Here is a 24,511-nt window from a genome sequence, read left to right as displayed (position 1 = left end):
ATGCGTATGTGTATGTAGTATGTACATACAGTGCTACATACATATTGCCTTCATTGTTAGTACATACTTTACATGAACCAATCCACGTGTAATATTCTCTCCTTTGTTATAGTACACAGAGAACATAATATTATTTTAAGTTTTTCCATAGAGCGTAAACGCATTATACATATTACACTTTCTTCTTTGTATTGTTTCGCATTTATGTGTTATTTTCTACAATGGTTTTTTAACGTAATCTAGTTTTTTCAACAGAATAACCTTATTAACACTGTAAACAATGACTGTAATTTTTAAACTAAAGTCCGTCCCATTTTAAAATATTATTTATAAACGGTTATAATTTATTATTCTTCGCGTGTCAGTCTAACACCCAAATATAATTTTCTGTTTAAGAATCACGTACAGATCATAAATTTATGTAGAGTTCACGGAAAAAACGATAATTAAAAACGTATATTCTGTGCCTTATTTATAACACGGTCACCTAAAATAAATAAAAGGTTTTAAGAGATGAGTATTTATTATTATTTATTTTTTTAAGTTAGTTAATTAACTATTACCATCTCTACAATCACCAAATTTCCTCGTAGAAGAAGGCAGAGAAGATGAAACGCCACACGCTTCTACATTGATATTTCTTGTTCAGTTTTCGTTATACCTTGGCTTTTAATTATGTAAACTCTTGGCATGACAAGACTTAATTATTTAAGATTTTGATTTATCCTATCTTGCTTTTCTTTCTTGGGCGTCCTCGTTTTACGTCCTATCCACACTGACCATTTACTACTTATTTAATTATTCCATCATCCATCTGTTCCAAACCATCTCGTTTGATACAGTGATACATATGCATTTATCTTTGCTTATCCGTGTCTAAAATTATCATATTTTCGCTTTTCATAACCCCGTTGTTATGCGTTGACTTTTCACGCAAAACATCCAAGAGATTTATATTTTTACGCCGTATAAAATATAAAAATCATTATGTCAATCCCACGGCGGCTCTATTAACGTTATATATATTTGTTTTTCTTGTAGTATCAACGTGTCGAGAGATATTATTTTATCGATTGTTGTCGTACTCTGTTGATACTAAGTCAAGTTATATTATTTCTCTCGTCTCGTTGTCGAGTGTCACTTTCTTGACTTAATTACATACGGCATCACTATATCATATCGACTTTCTTATTTATTATTTTCTCGTCTGTTATAAGGAAAACCTGTTTATTTAGAAACCATCTAAATTCATAATATTTATGAACATGTTTTTTCAAAGACCGTAATGATAAATATACATTTGTTTTTTTTGCTATTTTAGAATCGCAACAGGTCAAGAGTTTCAATTGTAGTGCCAAAATACAGTATAGAACACACTGATGAAAGACACGTTATCTTTTCCTAGCTCCGTCTTAGATATAGCAAATATTGCGTTGCCCTCACAATAAAAAAAAAAGATAATCATTATATCCATGCAAATATTTATTAACAGATTACAACAGAGATGAAGAACTTTTTAGAGATGGCAATATAGAAATCCAGGCATCTACAGGCCTTATGACCTGTCATTGGCTGATTTAAGTGGCCACTTTACACATGGTGTAATATTCACCATTCTGCCCACATTTGAACATCTATATTCCTTCGATTCTTTCATCTGTCGATGTTTGTGAAGTTAATTGAAATTAAAAAAATAAAATTTTCAGGCGTTGCCTAGTATGATGGTGAAATAATTCAATCACATGAATCTCACCCACATAAATAAAGGTTTCAGCTATTTACCTTCACAAACATCAACAGATGAAAGAATCGAAGGAATACAGATGTTCAAATATGGGCAGAATGACGAATGTTACACCGTGTGTAAAGTGCCCACTTAAACCAGCCAATGACAGGTCATAAGCCCTGTAGACGCCTGAACTTCTATATTGCCTTCTCTAAAATTTCTTCATCTCTGTTGTATATGTTAATATAAATAACTCCCCGGGGAATTGAATCCAGGCCATGTCTACAAAAATTTGGACAAACTCAAATATTGTTGGCAAATATTTTTGTTAGAAAAAGATACAACTACCTACGAATTGAAATGCCATCTGTAAGCGCTTGTAACGTGTATATTTAATTATTTATTTATTTATGTATTTCACAGTTTTATAATGTACAGAGTTTCTTTGATTCAGGTCCCGACTAGCTAGGAAATTCCTGTGTTTAGAAAGGACCTTATTTTTTACATGTGTTTTTTTAAATCTGTTATTTCATTAAATGATGCTTAATAAATTCAAAAAATAATAATAACATTAGAAAAAATCAATATAAATATAAATCAATATAATTATACGTCATTTACCCAGACTTGAGAAAATTTACAGCCGTAATTATTGCGATCTCGCGCTTAGCTTTAAAACTCATGTTACACCGAAAAGTCTATTGATTTAGTGGGTCACTATATTGATAGGTTACTTTAAAAATGACAAATTAGAGCTGTTCTGCAACACCGATACTTAATATTTCATGTCGAACCCGAGACCTCTTATGTATGCTAAGCAAACGCGCTGATGGCTAGATCACGAGGCGGACAAAAAGTTAGCATTCAGAATCCCCCAACGGCCCAGCGCAGATTCGCATTCAGTCGAAAGCAAGAAGCCGAAAATTGAAACTCGAGTTAACAAAAGATTCAAAGCTCGCTGAATAAAAGATTTGCTCGTTGGAATTTGTTTCTGAATTCAAAGTCTCTTGTTCCTTGTTTCTGGAAATACATTTTACCAAATGCCTTGGGGTAAATACAAACTACGTACAAATACCTGCATTCCGTAATAGTGAGGCTACACTTTTGCAGTTTTCCCATACTCAGGTGCTCTTATCAGAATGCTTACAGTTTGAACAGGTCCAAAAACTTAGATTTTACATCAGGGGACCAGTTTATACAACACATTATCATGAATCTGTATACCTGTGTCCAGGCGGATGAAGAATACAGTTCTGTGTGAAATAGAACCGGAATCGTCGACGAGTGTTTTTGACTCGATGGCTGCTCTGAGGTAAAAATCCTGAATAAGGAAATCGAGTAAAGATAAGCCCGCCTCGTTCCGCGCGTTCGCCTACCATTCTTAACCCTTCCCTTACTGCGCCAAAAACATCCACGCGTTACGATACTGTGTAAATGAGAAATTTTAAATCGGAAATATTGAATATTCACAGGCTATTGCTTAAATGATTGATAGTTGAAGTCAAAGGTGATAGTATTTTTGATCTAATTGCTTAAAAACATAAAATAAACCATTTACTGACGTTCGCAGCGCGGACAGAGAGACCGCTCCTCGCAAAGGCCCGAAAGCAACGCGCAAAACTAGTTTACTGGCCTGCGTGACGCGTGAATTTGTCTCTCTCGCTCTCGAATATACCTTTAGCATCGAGAGTGAGACGTAAAGTGCGTGTGAGACAACCGTATATTCGGTACTCTAATATACGATATACGTCCCATTGGTAAACTTTTGAATGTATTAGCGATTCATCTCTGATTCGTTACAAAATGCTTTTTCTTTGCTCAATAATTATTTATTCAGTTACAATAAATTATTTCAATCAATACGTAATTGTAGTGTAGTCGAAAATCTTAATCCAGTATTTATTATATTTATAGAGATATTAAAGTTATTAGATGCAATGAGTACTAGCTACACATCACCGGAAAGGGATGGTTATGGTCCTGTGCTCGATCCCTGACAGGGCGGACGGGAAATATTGGTTTTAAAGGTTGTTTAAACTGGAATATTTCATTGTTCCTGGATTGACACCTGAAGCGTAGGACTGATCATCTTACCTCCGTTTAAAAAAAATAAACGAATAACCCGCTAAGCCTCTATACAAAGGCTTGTCGGCAGGTGGGAAAGAGGGGATACGGAAGGACGTTATGAAAAATACACCACAACACCCAGACAAACTAAGAAAAAATATTTCTTGGATTTTTTCTTGACTGGCGGGAATCGACCCCGCGACGCCATGCGAGAGATGATCGAAATCTGTATTTGGTCTATAAATGCAGCGCTCTATGCACCACTGGGTGCGGATAGGGGAATGGTGATGATTATTATTTAAAAAATTATAACTTCCAGAATAATCGCGACCCCATTTTTGGGCTAATAGTATATTTCACAAATCGGGAATAACGTTGTAAGTGTTGTAAATATTTAGAGCGGATTTTAACGATTCTAATTATATAACTATCAACGGTTTTTCGTGTTTTAAAAACGAGCTCATACAAATATGTATTTATTTAAAACGGCTCGCGATTGGCGTCCCGTCGCTTTGACGGCCATGCCAGGAAAGTGCGCTTCTAACAAACATTGCGTACCCGTATGGCACGGTAACGTGGTAAGCGCTGTTTGTCCTGTGGTGCGAAACGTCTCACTTTCAGGACCCCGATTACAATGGGAAGTTAACAGAGTTATCTTCGACTGTCCATAAAGAAAAGTCGACGTTTGTGCACGAAAATGAGTACATTTGCATGAACATTTAAAGTATCTTCATCGGTAACCTATAATTGAACATGTTTTTAAAAAAATGTATGCATATTCTGCTTTTCATACAGAAAACTAAATTTTTCTTTGCATGTAAAATTGAAGATAAATGTTCATTTCCCATTGTAATCGGGACCCTGGTAGGTTAAAATATGTATATTTGAAAATTTATACGTCGCACGTAACAAATAATAATACCGTAACCATCGTATTTTCGAAAAAGTGAAAAGACCCTATCGCAATAGCCTATTACGAGTAGATAAAGTAATAATGATCACTTTATTTTTTTAATCGGCTTTCTCTACGTGACACGTCATATTTTTTTCTTTAAATCAAAAACTTTTATTTTTAGTATTATTCTATAGTATGAAAACAAAATGTTTCATTCCATAACATCTCTTGGAGTTTAAAAGTGTTTTCTTCAGATTGATATTTAAGTCTATTCATTTAAAGTGCTGTATGGCCTGTCATTGGCTGCTTTATGTGATCACTTTACGAACTGCATAGTATTCACCTTTCTACCTATGTTCAAACATTTATTTTCTCAAAATCATTTTTTCTGGGACATCAACAATATTTTAAGTGTGCCAAAATCTTTGCTCTGGATTTAATCCTTTAGGCAGTTAAGTAAAATTGACCGACTTCAACAGATTTTGTTTCAAGCTTGTTTTCAACAATTTTTAAATTGTTTGAAAAATATAACTATTTTTAAAGCATGTGTTCAAATTAAATTTATGGAAAATGTCTTAACTGTAAATAATTTAATTTTTATGTCATTATTTTTTTATTACTTTGTTCACTGAAACATGGTTTTACACGTTTTTTTACAGGGTTTCGAAATAACACGGTCCAAAAATTTAATAAAATAATTTTTTTAACATTATTTAAACACTGTGTAATAGTTATATAATTTTACTATTTATTTGACTTATTTGCCGTATAATATCGTCGCTGTTCAGGCAAAAGTCATTAACCCAAATAACATCATTTTGAGAAATCGCAATTTGTAAGTTTGGAGACCAAGGAAAAATCAGATTTTTGTGTTTTGAAGGTTTTATGTATACAACATAATTCATTCGTGTATTTTCAATAAATTCCATTTGTAACTTTTTCCTTCTGATAGATTAATCCAACATTTGGTAAAGTGGTTTTGGCTTGTTTGTAATCTGGACGATGCAAGCTGTAAAAGTCAGTGTTAGGAAGGAAATATTATAAATAATTATTATAATGTTTTGTTTAAAAACTTATTTTATTTTATTTGAAGAATTTATTTTTTTACTTGTTTGTTTGTGTTTTAGTATATACATAATAATATAAAGTCACGTAGTAAAAAAACAAATAATTCAGATTTGCGCTACTTTTTTCTAAGTTATACACCCTGGTGACGTTTTCAGTACAGTTGTGTGCCGAAATATGGCGTTTATTGTCAAAAATAAATAAAAGTACATACTCGCATTACAAAATAAGTGTTTAACATGTAAACATTGCAAGAATTGCCTCTTAAAGAACATAATTTTACGCTTCAAATGGGACATTTAACTGAAATCTCTGTCATTTTTAGTCCTGTGACTTTTGTCCGAAATGCGACTAATAATGATGGTGAATAATCTTTGTTACGGTTTTTAAAGCAATTTGATGTAATGTTTGTTATATTTAAGAATAAATTAAGCAATGTAATTTTTTTGAAATCCTAAATTGATTTTTGTACAAGGAAACCTATCCAGCATTTCTATTTTTTAGTATACTTTTTTACACAATACGTCGTCCATCTTTCAAAAAGGCGTATCTCGGTCTTTGTCGAAATTGAGTTATGAATATTTTAACAAAGGATAAGTTATATTTATGGAATAAATGGGCATCGTACTGTCCTAAAATAATATTATAATTGAATCGGGTTGTGGTCCCGTAGCTAGGTTGTGGACTCATGGATCAGAGGTCCGAGGTTCGAACCCCACTCTACCCCAACTTGATTTCCATTTTCTAATTGTGAGTTATTTACAACTCGTTGAAAATGGCCACCAAAATTGAAATATTTTGGTAAATCGCAAGAACGCTAACATTTTTTTTTGTTTTATAAAAAAGCAGCAAAATACAGTAAGATTATTTTTAAAGGCGAAAAATTTCCAAACAAAAAAAAGTCGTCTCAAAAATTAACAAATAATAGATGGACGACGAATATTGCGTGGAACGTATTCCCCGTGTAAAAAGAGGTTCGCAAACCGTAGAATAGTAATGTGCGCGCTACCGCTTATAGAGACGCCAAAAGCACAAACATTGAATTTGGCGCGGCGTGCTCATTATTACTTATTAAAGTGCAAACAAAATAAATATAAAAATTACGAAATCCGAAAACGTATATAAGAAGAAGGAAAATATAGAGTAATGTATAAATATTAGTTGTACATAGAATTGTTTTTGTTATAAATATGTGTACTGCATAGTGACCGACCGGAACAAGATTTTCAGCCGTAACTGAAACCAAATTTCGGCTTCTGTTCTAGTTTTGGCCGAAACCGAAAATAATTTAAAAATCACTTCAGAACGCCCAAAATTAACGTTTTTATTGTTAAACTTAACTTAAATAAAATACACAATGAAATAAAAGCTATAAAATTAATGAGTACATTTGTTTATTTTTAGCGCTTTTTGGTTCGTAGTTATGTTATATGTATAATTTACGAGTATATGTAACAGTTCTTCGATGTGCGCTATGGGAACTTTAACTTATCAACTATAAAGTCTTGGACGCGCATAGTCGCTCAATAGAAATTGCACAGAAAAATATAATTAAAATAATTTAAAAAAACTTAGACTATTTCCTAGTAATAAATTATACGTAGAGAGTGGACTCCTTAGTTTTAGGAAACTATATATATTTCAGTGCATAAAATATGTTTACTTGAATGGAGATTTGTTTAGTAATAATTTAAATCGTATTAGTAATAGATCCGATAGTGTACTGTCAGTTCCAGGATGCAGAATTAAGTTCGCACAGAGGCACTCCTCACATGTTGGTCCAAGATCCTTCAATTTTCTAACCAAGGAACTGCAAAACATCAAATCACTGGTACATTTTAAAGTAGGTTTGAGGTCTTGGATCAGCATGGAAGGAACAGATACACATTCTTTAAAAAAATAATTAAAATTAAAAATAAATGCATTCTGCAAATAAATCATATTTTCGTAATATCAGTGTATGTTAGTTTTTCTTTTCTTTTCTTTTTTTTCGTGTTCATGTCATACCATATATATATATATATATATATATATATATATATGCTATTAACTTTTAAATAATTAAAAAAGGAATGGCCCACGCTCAGACGCTGAAGTCTTTGTGAGCATTTTTTCCAATTCATGTTATAGCTTAATTTTAAGATGTATTTTTCTAAAATGTATTTTTGTAATTGTATTTCTTTGTAAATAATATGTGTATGAAAAAATAAACTAAAATAAATAAAAATATTAAAAAAATAAATTACAACAATAGAAATATTAAAGATCTTCGAACTACTAAATATATTGAACACATCACCAAATCAGTCGACTTTGTATTTTTATGTTAGACAATGACAATACAATAACTGATTATTATGGACAACAATCCAATATCTCTAATTCAGGACGTAATCTTTAAAAACGACAATGTCCACTTACGTTAAAATTGAGTAAATGTGACTTAGTTTCTGAAGTTTCTATATTGAAGCGAAACAGTGAGGGACTTGACCAAATTCGGAATTTAGCAATTTAAAAACTGTTCATTTTTATGCAAATAGAAGTAATATTGATATATTTAAAGCAAAAGCGATGCTTTAAAATAAATTTACTAATTTTTTTTTTTTGGACTAAACCATTTTTAAAGATTACCTCCTGAATTGTGCTATTTTTTAGAAATATGAACTAGAGTACAGCCGAACGTAATCCTACTCGTCCCGACCGCAGGTTTCGGCTGGGCCGAAGTTTCGAACAATTTTTGGCCGAAACCGTGGCCGAAACTGGCCGAAACCGAAACTGAAACTTCGGTCGGTCACCAGTACCAAATGAAGATTTTTATAATCAAATAATTGAAAGGGCTCAAATAGTTTAACTAAGCAAGTATAGCACTGTTTGTCGTGAATGTGAATTGCCTGAAAAAGTATAAATAAAATTCTGCTGTCTTGTGCTGTGCTATCCTGCGCTGTTCTACTATACTGTGCTTTATGTATTATTAAATACGGTTTTATCTCGGAACAGGCATACTTTCTTAGATGGGTAATTGACTAATTTAATAAAATAATGTATAATGAAATATTTGTATGTTTTTGTTCAGGTGATCGCGCTGATATGTGGCGTGCTGGTGGTGGTGCTCATGGCACTGGGGCTGGGCAGCGCTGACTGGCTCATGTCCACGGGCTGGCGCCAGGGTCTGTTCACACACTGCGTGAAGGAGAATGCACCCACGCCGCTGCCTTTCAACCTTGTGGAGCTCCCGGGCTGCTACCCTTCCAGGGATGTGGGTGAGTGTGGCCAGTGATAATCTTAATCCCCGTAAATGCCTTAGCTCGCATATTCCTCTCCGAAACAGGTTCTCAATCCCTGTTAAATTATAAGTTTACCTTAAAAGTTTTGTTTGACATAAATCATTCAGCATACGGTAGTAAATGAACATATGTAAGTTGTGTCTGTATTCTTCCAGCCTACATCAGGGCAGCGGCAGCACTGTGCATCCTCACCCTGTGTGCGGATGTGGTGGGCTCCATCCTCACAGCTCTCGGGCTGCACGCCACGGATCATCGTACCAAGTACAAGTACTACCGCATGGCTGTCCTTGCCATGGCGCTCGCACGTGAGTAACAAACGACTGTTTACGGCGTCATAGCTAGGGGGCCGACTCTCGGGGGGGCGCACTTTGCAGACCCTCAGCTTTCTTTTCTCATTCTCTTCCTAGATAATAAGTCTCGGGGGGCCTAAAATTCTAATTTCGCCGGGGGCTCTCATGACCCTAGCTACGACGCTGACCGTTTATCTTATCATCGTGTCGTCCATACCACCCGATCCGCGTCATTTGCATGTAAACATGCGAGCCCCTGCGAAGGTTCAGACCGTCATTCTGTGAAAGTGTGTTTCAAAAGCATAGTATGTGGGAAAGTTTTACTTCTTTTATAAAATATTTTTTTTTTTACTAAAATTTGTTATTAATTCCACACAATTTGTTTATTCCATAGTGGCACATTACATACTAAAGAACATATCTTTCGGAGCTGAAGTTTCACTTTTTGTAAAATGTTTCCCTCCTCACGGGACACCCCAGTGAGGGAACATTATTCTGTATAAAAAAAGAATACAAACATTGTAAAAGTATAAAATTAAAAATAAAAAAAAAAACAGGAGAATTGAGGATAATGTTACTCAAAATCATGCGGAACTTCAGCCCCACGGGATATTGGATACAGTAAATGTTTTCTTGCGCGCGGTAAAAATTAGAGCATAAAATTGTGCTGCAAAGTTTCTTGAAAATGTACAAAAAAAAAAGTAAAATAACGAAGATTTCCAGTTTACTTACCGTCAACGGACCAATCGGCAGAACTAATCGAGAAGAAGCGGAAGAGAACTTGAGACATCACACGTGGAGTAATTTCAGAAATCCAAAACTTTAAAAAATGATAACACAATGCATAAAAATTAAGAAAAAAAATTTGGCTTTGTTTAATAGTCCATTAAAAAATTTCAAAATGCTGAACTTAAGTTTTTATCACTTTCTAAATGGGAAAGAGATATCTTCAAATTGATTTGTAAGCACTAGTCTTACTTCTACGTATTAGAAAAAAAAAACTGATGAGAGTTTGTACTTCGGATATCAAACTTTAAACGATTATTAATATATCTAGGTTTTTTTTGTTTTTTTTTTTTTTAATAATTTTAATACGTTTTTTTATTTGTTTATAGACCATCAAACTAAGCCCAATTTTTTTTTATGTATCGTATTATCAGCGCTATGATTTTTTATAGTTTTGTAATTTTGAAATCACTCCGCAAGTGACGTCACAACTACTCATTGCAGAGTTCTGCGGATTGGTGAGTTGGTGTCCTGGAAATCGGAAATCTATCATAACACTATCATTGGTTTTCCGAGTGAACTTGTGACGTAGTCCTAAGTAGTTAATTTTTTTTGTACATTTTTAATAAACATTGCCGCACAATTAAGCACTCTAATTTTTATATCCAATTTCTAAACTTCCTCATTACTCAAATTTAATTAAAATTTCAAATTTATATGCATTTTTATTTGTGTGTGGATTTTTTTCAATTTTGTTTATTTTTATTTGAAATATTTATAAACCCTTACAGATTACATTTACTATTCTTAATAATATTTTTTACATCTTTTGTAAAGGCGGTCTGAGTCTCCTGTCCCCGGCTTATTAGTCTCGACTGTCCTTGTCTGGTTTTAGAGTCTTGTATATGATATTCTCGTATTGTGTCCATGTTTACTACAATTTTTTTCAAGTTTTAGTTCTCCGCCTACAATTACATCAGTTGCTTATTTATGAATAAATTTTAAGGGTTCTAGTTGAAAGAGTTCAGTTACATTTCATTTTGTTTGTTTGAAGAGTTCTCTAGTTGCTGTTAGATAAGCGAGGTCATATTCTAATTTTCATAATTTATTTTGCTGTCTTTGTAGTATATTTATGTCATTTTGATTTCCCGTTCCTCATAGTAAATAATATTTGCTTTAAATGAAACTTTTTTTACCGACCGTATTTCATTGTTTTCATATGTTTAATTTTTGTTTCCAGTGATCTCTATTCTTGTCGCACTCGTCATATATCCAGTATGCTTCGCTGCAGAACTTAATCTCGGTGAGCTGATTTCCTTTGTTACTGTTCGGATACATTGGGTGTTGTTATTTATATATATTTTATACAAAATTTACATTGTTGCAAAATACTGAAAGCCTGAAGTTCTCATTATTCACCCACCATTGTGTAACTTGTAACTTGCTTATGCATAGAATTATTTCTAAAGAACATTGTTGTTATTCATGGTTAAGAATATATAGATTTTAAACAAAACATTTTTGGAAATATGCTTTAGTAATATACATGTTTTAGTTTTTTTTACTATTTTAATTGCATCTCATTGCGTATATAGGTAGTTTGTTACATGAAGGTAAAAAGATCAGCCATCAATGACCTAACCCAGGCGGCTCCTGACCAAAAACACTGACAGTGCATTTCTCACAGATTTTAAAGGAAATGGCATTATCGTCATTTCCATTTCCGCACCCAGTAGTGCATAGGGCACTGAATTGGAATTCTAAATGCATTGTATTTTGAACATCTGTCAAGGTAGGGTGATTGATGTTACGCTTCGGGTGCCAGTCTAGGGACAGTGAAATATTGCATTATAAAACCACCCTACACACAAATATTCTATGTCTATCCTCTCAAGAATCGAACCTAGGACCTCGATCGCGGTAGGGGAATGTGCCACCCACCGCCCTGCCCCGTGAGGCGGACTTTTCTCCATTCGATTTCCTTTTACCTGAGAGTAGCTACCGATTCAAAAACATTTGTCCAGAATTCTGATTCTATTTCACAGTTTTCGCACACAGAGCTCTATACTTTATCCACCCGGACACGGACACTATATGGTGTTATATAAATGATCCTAAATAATAATTTGTGCCTACAGGTAACCGTACAGTGTGGGAGTTTGGGTGGGCGTACGGCGTGGGATGGGGCGCCGCCATCTTCCTGTTCGGGGCCGTGATCCTGCTCCTATGCGACAAGGAGAGCGAGGAGATCTACTACAAGGAGCGCAAGGTGCAGCGCCAGCCCCCGGGGGGCCCCTAGGGCTGCCGCCGCCTGCCCGACCTCGTGCCATAGAGCGCCGCGCATTCCCGCCACCTCCCCATACGTGTTTACTTTCTTCCCCATTGTTTGATCTTCTCTAATCGATCCCGGATTCCTGCAAAACCCCCCATTTAGTAATCACAACTGCTACTCTTGCACAAATTTATTTACGTTTTTTTTTGCACCACTCGATAGACACGAAGTTTGTATTCACTACATTGATTGCAAAATTCTAATTCAAACACTGAAAGATCAATTTGAATTATTTACATCACTGATGTATAATAAATAGACCCGTTACTGCTATACTAGCTACATCCAAAATATAGCAAACATTGCATTGCCCTCAACATAAAAAAATGGTGGCATATCACAATACACATGGAATCATTTATGGTAGAAAAAAATATACAGGTTTCTTTATTCGGTATTATTTTAGTGAAATTCGTAACGTAAGATATGACATTAGTTGACAACTGTCAACATTTTGAAAAATTTACCTGCTTAAAAATATAACTAATTATCTACTCATTCCACAAATTGTGTAAACACATTGGTAAACCAATGAAATTATATATCTGTTTTTTTTTCATAGTTGCAGTGCAATTAAAGCATTTTGTTATCATACACGATTGCATATTTCTGCGTGGTATCACGTCTGATCATGATGAAAGTCAGTTAAAGACTGAATTGAAATGCCATTTTCTTATTCTTGTAACGTGTCTATTTAATTATACATCATTGTTTTACATTAACACTTAGTTTGAAATTGCTACAGTATCTTTGTTAACATTTGACGAACAATTTCAAAACATGTCATGTTCCTTCTACAAGGCGTTATCAACGTAACATAATGCCTTGAAAAAGGAACAGGTATTTTGAACAATGTATTTATTATTTTTCATTGCTCGAAGTTTTCATTTGATCTAATGATTGCAAATTTCCTTTTTAAACAACTGAGAAATTATGATTACAATATTTTTTGTGCTCGAGTGCTGTTATGGGACTTTTTCATGTTGACAGATCATTATTTTTGTAACAACAGCTGTTCTATTTTTACTAGGGTATCAGGAGCTCAATCACAGATGGCTATCGACATGCTAAAAAACGTGCTAAGTATTTGAGCAATCACCACGAACAATCATGAACACGCTGAAGTTATCGCGGTCGCGTTGCAAAACGAAATTCAACTTCGGTCAGTTCAAGAGGATTGGTTGAATCTCGCACACGCCTTCTTTCAATTTTTCTCGATGCATTTAGCCGGCGGTCGGCAAGCCAAATAAATGTTAAGAAAAGCAGTCGCCATAGTAATTGTTTGTAACTTGAAAACGAAATAACAAACCGGCACGAGATTACACGCGTGTTGACTTTTTTGATTTGACGTTTGACCACGGACTACGGATACGGAACTTATCTATGGCGTTTTGCAACGCGACCGCTTTAACTTCAGCGTGTTCATGATTGTTCGTGGTGATTGCTCAAATACTTAGCACGTTTTTTAGCATGTCGATAGCCATCTGTGATTGAGCTCCTGGTCTGGCAAGACTTCCAAGAAAAAATTACATGGAAGAAAGCAGACATCATTATTTAAACACTACAAAATGTTACACAAATGTAATTTTAAAAATATTGTCCAAGCAATAATAACATTTCATGATTGTGTATCCTTTTACCAGAGATTTTAAAAATAAATGACAAGGAATGGAGCAGCTATTGTTGACAATTAAATGTGTAACATCATCTACCATTTTGAACCAGCGCGTTCAGATTAGTGTAGAGTTGCCAAGTCACACATCATATATTTCATATTTAATGATTCAAAGCTGAATTTCTATTGTTACTTGGCAATTCTATTTAAAATCGGATACGTAGTTTATTATTTTTAAGTTGACTTTTTCTCTTTTACTCTCCTTTTCGGGCTGTTTACTTTATTTTGCTTGCAAACTAAACCTTTCTGCTGCCATTAGAGGAATTATTCTTCTCTGTTGGCAGAAATGATTGGTTTGAGTTTTTTTGACACTGCATTTTTTATTAAGTAAAACGTACTACATTGTTCTTTACGTGCAGCTTTATTTATAATTTTGGTTAGGTATTTATTAATTTGGAGTGTTGCGATGTTACAAGTACAATAAATATTTGAAAATAATCCTTCCGAAATCGTTTGCTTAGTAATGTTAGTTTCTTGATCATCTCCATAATTTCTGTTTTTTTATTTTCACTTTGAGGGTCGCTCTATGTAAATATTTTCTTTTATTTGTGGAGATGGGTTAAATAATTGAAGCTAATCCAAAGCAGACTCGATATTAATTTAAGTAATAGTATTTATGTTTTAGTTTTTAACGCATTTTGTAATTTAAGTAATAATTAATTGATTTGATATGGTAGAGGTGGTGTTCTCCGGATACTCCTGTGCATATTCACTGATACTTTATATCAATCGATTCACTAAATATTTGTGTTTTATTTCAAGCTATAAATGTTGAATCGAGAGTTTTCACATTATATATAGCTAAATGTATTCGGTGTGTACTCGCTGTTAGATCAAATTAAATAAAAAACTTAGTATTAAAATAAGTATTGAACGGATAACCTCGGGAGAAACATTTCGTGCACAATATGAAGGTTTTGGAATTAGTTTTTTTTTTTATGGACTCTAATAAATATGCCAGATATTTCTTTCCTTATTATTTCCATTACATTTGCTGTTTATTATGTTAATATTTTAATTTGACATTGCATCGATAGAACATCATTTACTAGATCTCTCCAGATATTCAATTCATTTCACATCTCCTTTCATCCAAAGTTCCCTTCTCTTTAGTTTCACACCAACATTATCCAGAATTGGTGTGATCGCTCCATTAGCCGGGGAATATGTCGGTCGTGAAGAGAGAGCTAACACCGTCCACACATTATCCGGCTAGTGGCTGCGGTCGCAGAGTATGTTCCGGCGGTGGCGCGTGCGATAGGTTTAGTAAAGGGCAGGCGACTCCCACCGCCCCCAGACACTGTTGCCAGTGAAACAAACTGTCGAAAGACTTAGACTAAGTGACGAAGGACACGAGTGGAGTGCGGATACAATGACCGCCTTCCCGCGGAAGTTGGTGAGACAAAGTGCGACACGATTCCAGTGAGTGGTAGTTCAGACTATTCGGATGTGCGGAGAATCCTCGTCAGGTACTCCGTGAGAGAGTATCGCTATGTTGTATGTTAGAAACTGTGCCATTTATCTATTTTATCAATAACATGTTTCGCGATGTAAGTACGTATATATTTTTATCAACATTATATGAACCTCCCCCACATGGGGAATTTTCTTAAAAGCGTCAAATTTATTATAAAATTATGCCCACAGCTTGAGGTCATCTGGGGGTTCTTTTTACTATGTTTATGCAGTCCAGAAACTGATCTGTAGTTTTTGAACTCGATAAAAGAGAAAGTAGCGCTCCCAGATTGTTCCTAATTTAAATTTACATATATTTCGATGCACTTCCGGAGGCGAGTAGATTATTACTGTTTGCCTTTGGCCGGTATGCGTGATAATAAAAACGCTGTACAATTAATTATATGGTACATATTAGATTAGATGACATTTTCTAGCGGATACATTGTTATATCAATAGACTTAAGAATTTTAATAAATTTGCTTTATATGTACACCGATGCTTGCACCTTCAAAAGCAAAATACAAAAGGTATTATTTCGGACTGTTGACACGTCTCCGGGTACTGAGGGTACTCGTAACTAACGCAGTCGGTTATTAACTTTTCATATCATTAACGAGGTTTAAATAAAACCCAGATATGCGATTGTATCGCTACCATTGAAATCAAAATGCTACTTTACAATTATTTATACGATTTAAAAAAATATATTTATTATAATATTTGACCTCTTCCTATATTGTACATATTTACATAAATTATGTTACGTATTTATATTTTATTGGATTAATATATTTCATATAAAATGAGATTATTTTATGTAACACTAAAATTGACTGAATTTATTTATTATATTGCTTATTATTTTACTTCCAATAATCGCGTTAAACTTGAAATCAATCTTATTTCTCAAACCAACAGTAGTATCATCATATCAATAGATAGTGTGTGTGTGTGAGTACTTGAAACTTAAGTTTGGAATGAACAGAAATTAAGTCCAATGTTTTCTATCTTTGCTACTAAGTTTTAATGGCCTCAATCATCACAGGATTTAGTGCACATTCAATACTATCTCTATCGGGTATTTTATTTCATTCCAATCAAACTTTAATTACTTGGATATTTTTTAATTGAGTAATTTATAAGTTTACATATGTTAGGGTACTTATTTCGATGTAAGGAATTAGTTTTCGTTTCTATGTATTTACATGTTAATCAAGTTTTTTAAATCGTTACCAATTATTATACAATATTAGTGTTAGATATACATAAATGTAAAGTACTGACCTACTGATTTTAATACAAAAACACTGCCATTTTCAGTGATAAAAAGAAGTACACTTCAGCAAGTATAATTTGGTTTAGTTTTACGCATTTTGTATAATTTACTAAATAAATGCGTACACTTCAGAAACAGAGCTCACCATTAACTAAATACTTACTGCAAAAATTAATATCTAAAAATTAATACATTTTTAGATTTCTTTTGATATCCTTTGTAGCTTTTTTATATAAATATGTTTTACATACTTCTTTATATACATATAAAAATTTGGTATTCTGTTATTACTAAAATTTGTTTAAATAAGCGGAAATATTAATAATTTAATAGTGAATATGGATATATTTCTGTTCCATTAAAATAAACACCATATTTGTAATTCAGAATAAAACAGTCAAAAGTAAACAATATCCCCATTTCCATATTATTCCTCGCTTATTCAGTGATTCTGCAGACTTTGTATAAAAAAGATAAAATGCATATCTATGTTTAAGTGACTGGCTGTTGGCTGTAGATAAAGTAGATATTAAAACAAATCTGTTTGATATTACTATCTTATAAAATATATTTAACTATTTACCTTTTATTTTTAACCGAAATATAGGTTACGTAGGCTACTTTTAATGAAAATTTGGCAAAGTCTTGATTCTGGACCAAAATTAAACAGCTCAAGTTATTCAATTATTTGTGTATTACTAGCCATATTCAGTTTCATGGAATTCGACCGTTCATTAGAAATTTACAGTGTCACAACATTCTGAACATAGTATTCAATATTTTATGTATAAGAAAAGGAACTAATTATGTGTGAAGTTCAGAATGTTTTTACATAAAAAAATTACTTTGATATATTTTTAACATGAAAATATTTGTGTATTTACTTTAATACAAAATTATATAGAACCATTATACAATATTTTAGTGTGATTTATTTATATCTGTAATTAGTAATAGGATATTAAATAACTATCGCCGGTAATTGTTGGTTATTTTAACTGCTCTACTATTTTTACTCTCCCACATGACACAGCACAGACACAGACACAGACACGGGAAAGGTAATTACAATTAAAACAAATGTATTTGATAAAGAGAATGGTTTATTCTTCATGAATATAATTGCATACAAATAACTGTGAAAAATAAAACATTGACTAGAGATAAACAGTTTGAATGCATCTTATAAAGACAGATCAAATTATACAAGATATATATTTCTAATATAATAAAACTAAACATAAGTACACAAATGATATAAATACACGATGCAATATTTGGTGACTTCCTTAGCTCTCAATGTTCAATAATATTCTAGAAAAATACTATTTTCATCCATTCATCATGCTGTTAGTTACTATTTCCAATGAAAACCAAATACAAAACTAAATGTGCATTTTGAGATGAACTATTGATAATTTCCATTAATCACGATCCATTAGTAAGAAATCAATACCTAAAACAAAAGTAATGAAAATATCATTCTATTAGTAAAAGCTACTTATGTACAGCACTTTTGTGTTACAGAAAATAATATTTTAAAAGTTTAATTTCTTTCCATTAAATACAATAGTTTTCTTACAGTATTATGCTTGTTTTAGTGAGTAAAAAGGACGATTTTTTGAGATCAAAAGAAAAATGCGATATATTAGTATCTTATTGATTTTCAAATATTATGTTACAGGTCTCAACACGTGCCAAAGAACACTTCTTTACTGAAGGAATGTTAAAATAAAAATAGTGGAATATGAAACATATTATGCTTGTTCCTAAATTGAAATGCATTTTAATAAATAGTTAACAATTAATTAGTTTTTATATGGCAGTTTGTCGCAACAAATCTTAAGAAGTTGGACTGTTTTGAAGAGCAAACGTTGGATCTTAAAGATCGCTGATTCGTTGGGCCGACTAGACGGGTTATTTTATAAAAATAATGCTAACAATTCATACATATTACAATCTACGTACATTACAAGCAAATTTAAGATACCATACACAGTAAAAACAGAAAACAGAGATTTGTAACATCCATTAACATTCGGCTATTACTCGACATTTTACAAAACAAATATCTCAAAGTAACCGATGCAACATAATGCGTTAATTTCATCTTGTTTACTATTTTGCCATAAAAATGAAAGCTGTAGTCGGAACCTGTACCTGTCTTGCATTCAAATTTACCAAAAAAATGAGCTTAACTCTTTTAAATAACATACTAGATTGAAAGCAGTGGCTTTGTTTAAAATAATTTTAACTCATCAGTCTTGATTCAAATTAACAAAATCAGAAAAGACTTTGTCTAGAGATCTGATTCATAGTTTTTTTAGTGTCATAATTTTAAAATAGCCGGAGTTTTTAATAATAAAAATTAAAGTGCCGCATAAATGTGGTTACAATATTCAAATCAGATGGCACGGTTTTAAAACACATTGAAATTGCGAATTAACTGTTAAATTAAGAAAACGCTAAGTGACAATACCGTGATTGGATTATAGGATATTTATTACATGCACGCTTAGTCATTACTCGCTAAAGAGGATAAATAGTAGAAATTTTTCGCGCTTTGTACGACTAACTGATAATAAGATAATATCAATAAAAATGACATAATATCTACATATATATATACCTAATGTATTTTCAAAAATTAAATTTAATCTACACTTACTTCCAACTGAATGAGTTGTTTGTAGACCGTTGGAATATAATTATACCAGCATACATTGGTAAGATAGATATATGTAGCTAATTAAATCACAGAATTTTTACATACTATATAATATGAATATCACTGTTGAACAGTTAAAATGAAAAAAAAAACTGCAAGATCAGAGAGATCAAGTTTTGATGTTAAATACGCTAAAAAAATTATGCATTTTTTTTACCAACCCTTTCAGTGATGATTTCATAAACTTTATCTCAAAATTCTTTGCAGATAATCAATTTTAACTGTGTGGCAATGATATGTAATTAAACTATAAAATAATTCTTGTGACAGCAGGGTTCACATTACAAATATCTTAAATATTTTATTTTGATCGTTAATTACTCACATAAGTAATCGCACAGAAGCTATACTTAATTATAAGAACGGTATGAATACAGTAAAGAAAAAACTTTCCAAGGCTTAAGGTAATGTAATGATTTTTTTTCTATCTATGAACACAAATGAGTGGCCCAAAACATTGAAAAATCAACATTGTGTGTATTTTTTGTTGATAATTCCATCAACTAATAAAGAACTAAACAATTGTTTGTTAATTTAGTCATGGATTGTAAGCAAATTTTAGAAATCCACAATAGAGCTTAAACCGAAGGCACATAATCATTTTTTAATTCGGATTATTGTATATGCACTTCCTATGTAATAAAATTTAATAGTAATCGATATAAGTTTATCAGTGATAGATAATTGATAAGTTTAATCCTATTTTTTACAACCCTGAAGCATAGAATATTCAGTGCCTTCATTGCTAGAGAATCTTACATTTAAAATGTGTCTGTTTTTAAAGGAAATAAATCTTTACATTTCTTCAATATGTACATCAAGTGCTGGTAAAAATCGACTGACAGTGTTTAAAAAATACTGCGTGTTCATTCATAGTACCTACACATATTTTGTGGGATATTTTTCTTGCTACTCGTAAAAGCGAACTTCATTTAACATTATTAATTTGTAAGTCAAGCTTAAGACAATAAAACATAATATTTATTCTATCAATCCTATAATTTTTTTAAAGGTTATATAACGTGTACAGTATTTACAAAATTGAGTCTAAACTCCTCGTTTTGATATCGGGCACATACAAAAGTCTCGAGAACTTGTGTGTACCCAAAAAATATACCCATCAGCTTTTGTCAAAAAAATCCCAATTTATAGAAAATGAAGTCACAAAAAATTGTGACCTTACAAAATAGAATTTTAAAAATATGTACCATAGTAGTAAATGTTACAAATTTTTAGCTCCGTTAAATAAATGCTAGCCAAATATATTTGAATCCATTTTTGGAACATTACCTTCCCTATTTCAGTGTTAGAGGCTATGCTGCAAGCGATTAAGTTCATTAGAAACATATCAAATCAATATTTTATAAAATGTATCTATTGAAATACAGCTATTAAATGTGGATAAAAGAGCAGTTTAGAATCCGTCTTTAGGAAAAATTTGAATCCTAAACAATTACATATTACTGAGAACTTTAAGATAGTGATAAACAACTAGTGTACAGTAAGTCATGTTACTAACTCTTCTTCAGTTAGTTTCAGTTCTGTAAAGAGTCGATATGCCATAATCTCCACTCCAATTTCCTGTCATGCGGGTTCACTCGTCAGTAGAATAAAACGTAGTATGCGTTTTATTTAGTGTAAATTGAGCGATAGCACTCGAGTCATTGTATTGCAAAACCAGCTCTGGAAAAGTTTTAAGAACAAGGTAATTAAAGAGAGGCTTGTAAAATCAATCAGGATGATCGTGAGTCATGTATTGAAATATCACCGTTTCACTGGGTTGAAATAATAAAAATAATATCCCAGAAAGTTGCAAAATCTATTCGGAATCTCACATTTATTTAGAAATCATCGGGTGAATTTCCAATTCATGTCTACCAAAACACAATTTTGGGATGTTTAAGTCTGAAGTTCCAAACTAGTTTTATAGATCCTAATGAATTATACAAACTAGCTTCAAAACACAGTTAAATTTGGTCTCATTACATAGTGATAATAATTAATCGGTGGTTTGTATATGCAGTTTTCAAAAAATATATTTATTGTAATATAAAAATTACATAGGTATATAGAGGGAAATTAAAGAAAGTGTTTTAAAATAGTATGTAATTTTTTTAAAAATAATTTTGATGGCGTGTCAATATAAAGCTTTCTATATTGTGTATGTATTCTCAATTGTAAAGTGTCTTCAGCGTGGGTTACCGCAGCGAGGACACATTATGTCTACATGTCTAGTTTGTAAAAAATAAATAAATCGAACTCAGGACCTCAAGCACATTAGGCAAACGCGCCAACCACTATACTACGAGGCAGACTCATCTCCACTCAATTTCCCCTTTCAGAAAGCCATCAGGTCAAAAACACACAAATACATAGTATAATATCGTCATCTTAATTTGAATGCAACCTTAATAATTTAATAATAAAAAAAAATGTACTTGAGATTGTGATTGATTAATTTTCACCATAGAAAATAGAATCTGTCATTTGAATGAAGAAATTGTTGACTGAAAAGAGATAAAACACATTTTTCAAATATGTAATGCTGTCTCACGAAAAATACAAACACTCACTGAAAAAATACACATTCCTTGGAACAACAATAAGGCAGTAGTACAGTAGTTTACATTTTTTGTTTGGATAAAAGGCTTCATTCATTTCACAAATCATAAATACAAAAACAAAATATTTGGTAAAAAAAAACCACTAAAGTTTCATATAAAATTACCGATTTATAAAGTCTTTATTGTCTCCTGTAAAGTCATTGACTTATGTTGTATTCAAATTAAGGTGACGATGTTATACTTTTATAGGGACCATCGATGAGCAGAAAAATTTTCCAGGGCGGATTTTATAATGCTATGACTCAATTCGGTATACACGGTTCACCAGTAGCGGTACTTGCGGACGCAGTCTCCGGCGAGGTCGGTGATGACGGCCTCGCGGTCGGGCAGCACGGCGAGCGCCCCCGGGCGGCGCAGGCGGGCCCCCAACTGGCACGAGGTCAGCACCTCCCCGCCCACCAGCTCCACCACCACTAGCCGGGTGCGGTTCTTCTCCCACCGGAGGGCGATTATACGGCCTTCGCTGTCCACGTCGATGCCGCCGTATGATCCTTTCCCTGGAATAAAAACAAAAAATATTTATAATTGCGGTTGGTATTTAACTAACAATATTTTTAGTTTGTCAAAATATTTGTAGACAAATACTGAATATCATCCCGTACGGAGTAACTAAGATTAGAGAAGAAAACTACTACACGGTGTGTAAAGTGGTCACTTAAACCAGCCAATGCCCTGTAAATGCTTAGACTTCCATATTTTCTTCTCTAAAATGTTCTCCACCTCTGTTGTAATATGTTAAGCAATTTAATTAGTCTGTTCGGACCAGCTCTCAACAGCATTTATATTTTCCTTCCTTCTCATTTTCCTAGCGCAGCTCCACGCAACAATAAAAATGCGTGTAGTGTGCCTGCAAAATAAAATTAAAATTCGGTACTAAACTACCGTCAAACAATTGAAGTGAGCCCTAACACCAACTACAACAAACGAGCTGTGCCAGCGTCCACCCGGATCGCCAGTACCCAACACAAGCTGTGTCAGCGTCACGAGACCGCCAGCGTCTCCATTGGGTTCCAGCACCACGTCACGCCTCAACACGACACCAGGATAGTGGAGTTGCGCAACCTTCCCCTTCAACCATACAGTCCACTCCTCAACATAGTCTATAAAACAATTAAGTAATTCACCATCATCAACATCCCCTATCCACATCCAATTTAAAAGATATATGAATGTAGAGCAAGGAGGTCTGTTTGCAAGAACAGAGTGTGGAGGATTCTATCCTCTCTGCCTACCCCTGCGGAAATGGCTTGATGGTTTGTTTGATATTTCACTGAGGAATTATTAATGACAACTGTAAGTATTATTATAATTATTTATGCACTAGCAGCTTTATAAACTTAAGCGTCTTAACACACTTCATTTTAATAAATGGGTTTTTAAACTGTGGCATAACGTCGTCGATACTGCAATGTCACGTAACTATCGATTGATTTTTTTGGCAGGAGAACCTAGAAAGTGTTCTGTTAATATAAAACCTAAGGTTTCAATCAACCAAAAGTAGCGCTGGAGAACCAGAAAGACTATCATTATTTAGAGTAAAAATAGGAATAATTTAAAACTACGGCTCTAAGTCCCTATAACGAATTTATTGCAGTATCACCGACAATATGACAAAACAGAACACTTCAGCTGTCATCTACACTTCTGATACAACGAAGATGATAATTCACACCTTGCATGTCTCCTGTACCCTGCCGATATTGCTGTCTGTTCCTCTACGATCTGATTACTCGTAATGTAGATTGAGTACCTATGATATTTGAATAATTAATAAACCTTTACAATCAAGCGAGTACTTTTTAATTGCACATTTCTCACGGTAATTGATAGATGACAATAATTCCTACAGGACCATCAACATCACTTTCTACAGGAAAACTATTCTAATGGATCACAACTAAGTTGGTAGCATTTTCATTCAAAATAAATAAGATGGGGTTACCTTTGGGTATTTGGGCGTAGGTTGCAACAGGATCTCCCTTGGCGCTGAATACATGTATGGCGGAATCAGCTACCAATAGTTCTCCGCTAGGAGATACACACAATCCACCGATGAGGCCGAGTTCTGATGCATTTCCACCAACCTACAAATGTAAACAAAATATTTAGACATTATAAACATACTTTCAGAAAACATTAATTTTTACATTATATTTTTATTGAAAATGCAGTGTTTTAGTAAGCAGGAAGGAGGATTTGCAACAAATAGTCTCTAGAATGTATGATGTATGACGGGAGAGCGAATTGCTGATGAACGAAAGTAAAAAAATTATTTGGTGCATAATAAATGTGAAAAACGATTGTCTTGAACAAGAAGAATTTGTGTATCTGGGAAGCATGTTTATAAGTGATGGAAGAGTAGAA

General features: G+C 33.1%; 2 protein-coding genes across 4 annotated transcripts in view; one reads left to right on the top strand and one right to left on the bottom strand.

Annotated features, from left to right (window-relative positions):
* Positions 1-8,826: 8,826 nt before the first annotated feature.
* LOC148285217 (p53 apoptosis effector related to PMP-22) lies at positions 8,827-15,032 on the top strand (the record flags this gene model as incomplete). Its single annotated transcript, XM_088228508.1, has 5 exons — positions 8,827-9,013; positions 9,193-9,342; positions 11,294-11,356; positions 12,192-13,416; positions 13,881-15,032. Coding segments are annotated over 4 exons (561 nt in total), but the record flags the coding sequence as incomplete, so codon positions are not given.
* Positions 15,033-22,090: 7,058 nt separating this feature from the next.
* LOC148285216 (tripartite motif-containing protein 3-like) overlaps positions 22,091-24,511 on the bottom strand; it is a 176,151-nt gene continuing 173,730 nt past the window's right edge. For all 3 annotated transcript variants that reach the window (XM_088228853.1, XM_088228843.1, XM_088228835.1), the window contains 2 exons: positions 24,090-24,231; positions 22,091-22,644 (listed from right to left, as the gene is read on the bottom strand). In XM_088228853.1, coding sequence (XP_088084979.1) covers positions 22,409-22,644; positions 24,090-24,231 — 378 coding nt within the window. In that variant the 3' untranslated portion in view covers positions 22,091-22,408. The remainder of the gene's footprint in view (positions 22,645-24,089; positions 24,232-24,511) is intronic.

The sequence above is a fragment of the Micrasema longulum genome, unplaced genomic scaffold, assembly GCF_059751315.1.
Source record: "Micrasema longulum isolate JH-2025_06_02 unplaced genomic scaffold, ASM5975131v1 h1tg000047l, whole genome shotgun sequence".
Classification (NCBI taxonomy): domain Eukaryota; kingdom Metazoa; phylum Arthropoda; class Insecta; order Trichoptera; family Brachycentridae; genus Micrasema; species Micrasema longulum.
The sequence above is the reverse complement of the archived record's forward strand: the minus strand, read 5'-3'. Positions and strand labels throughout refer to the sequence as shown.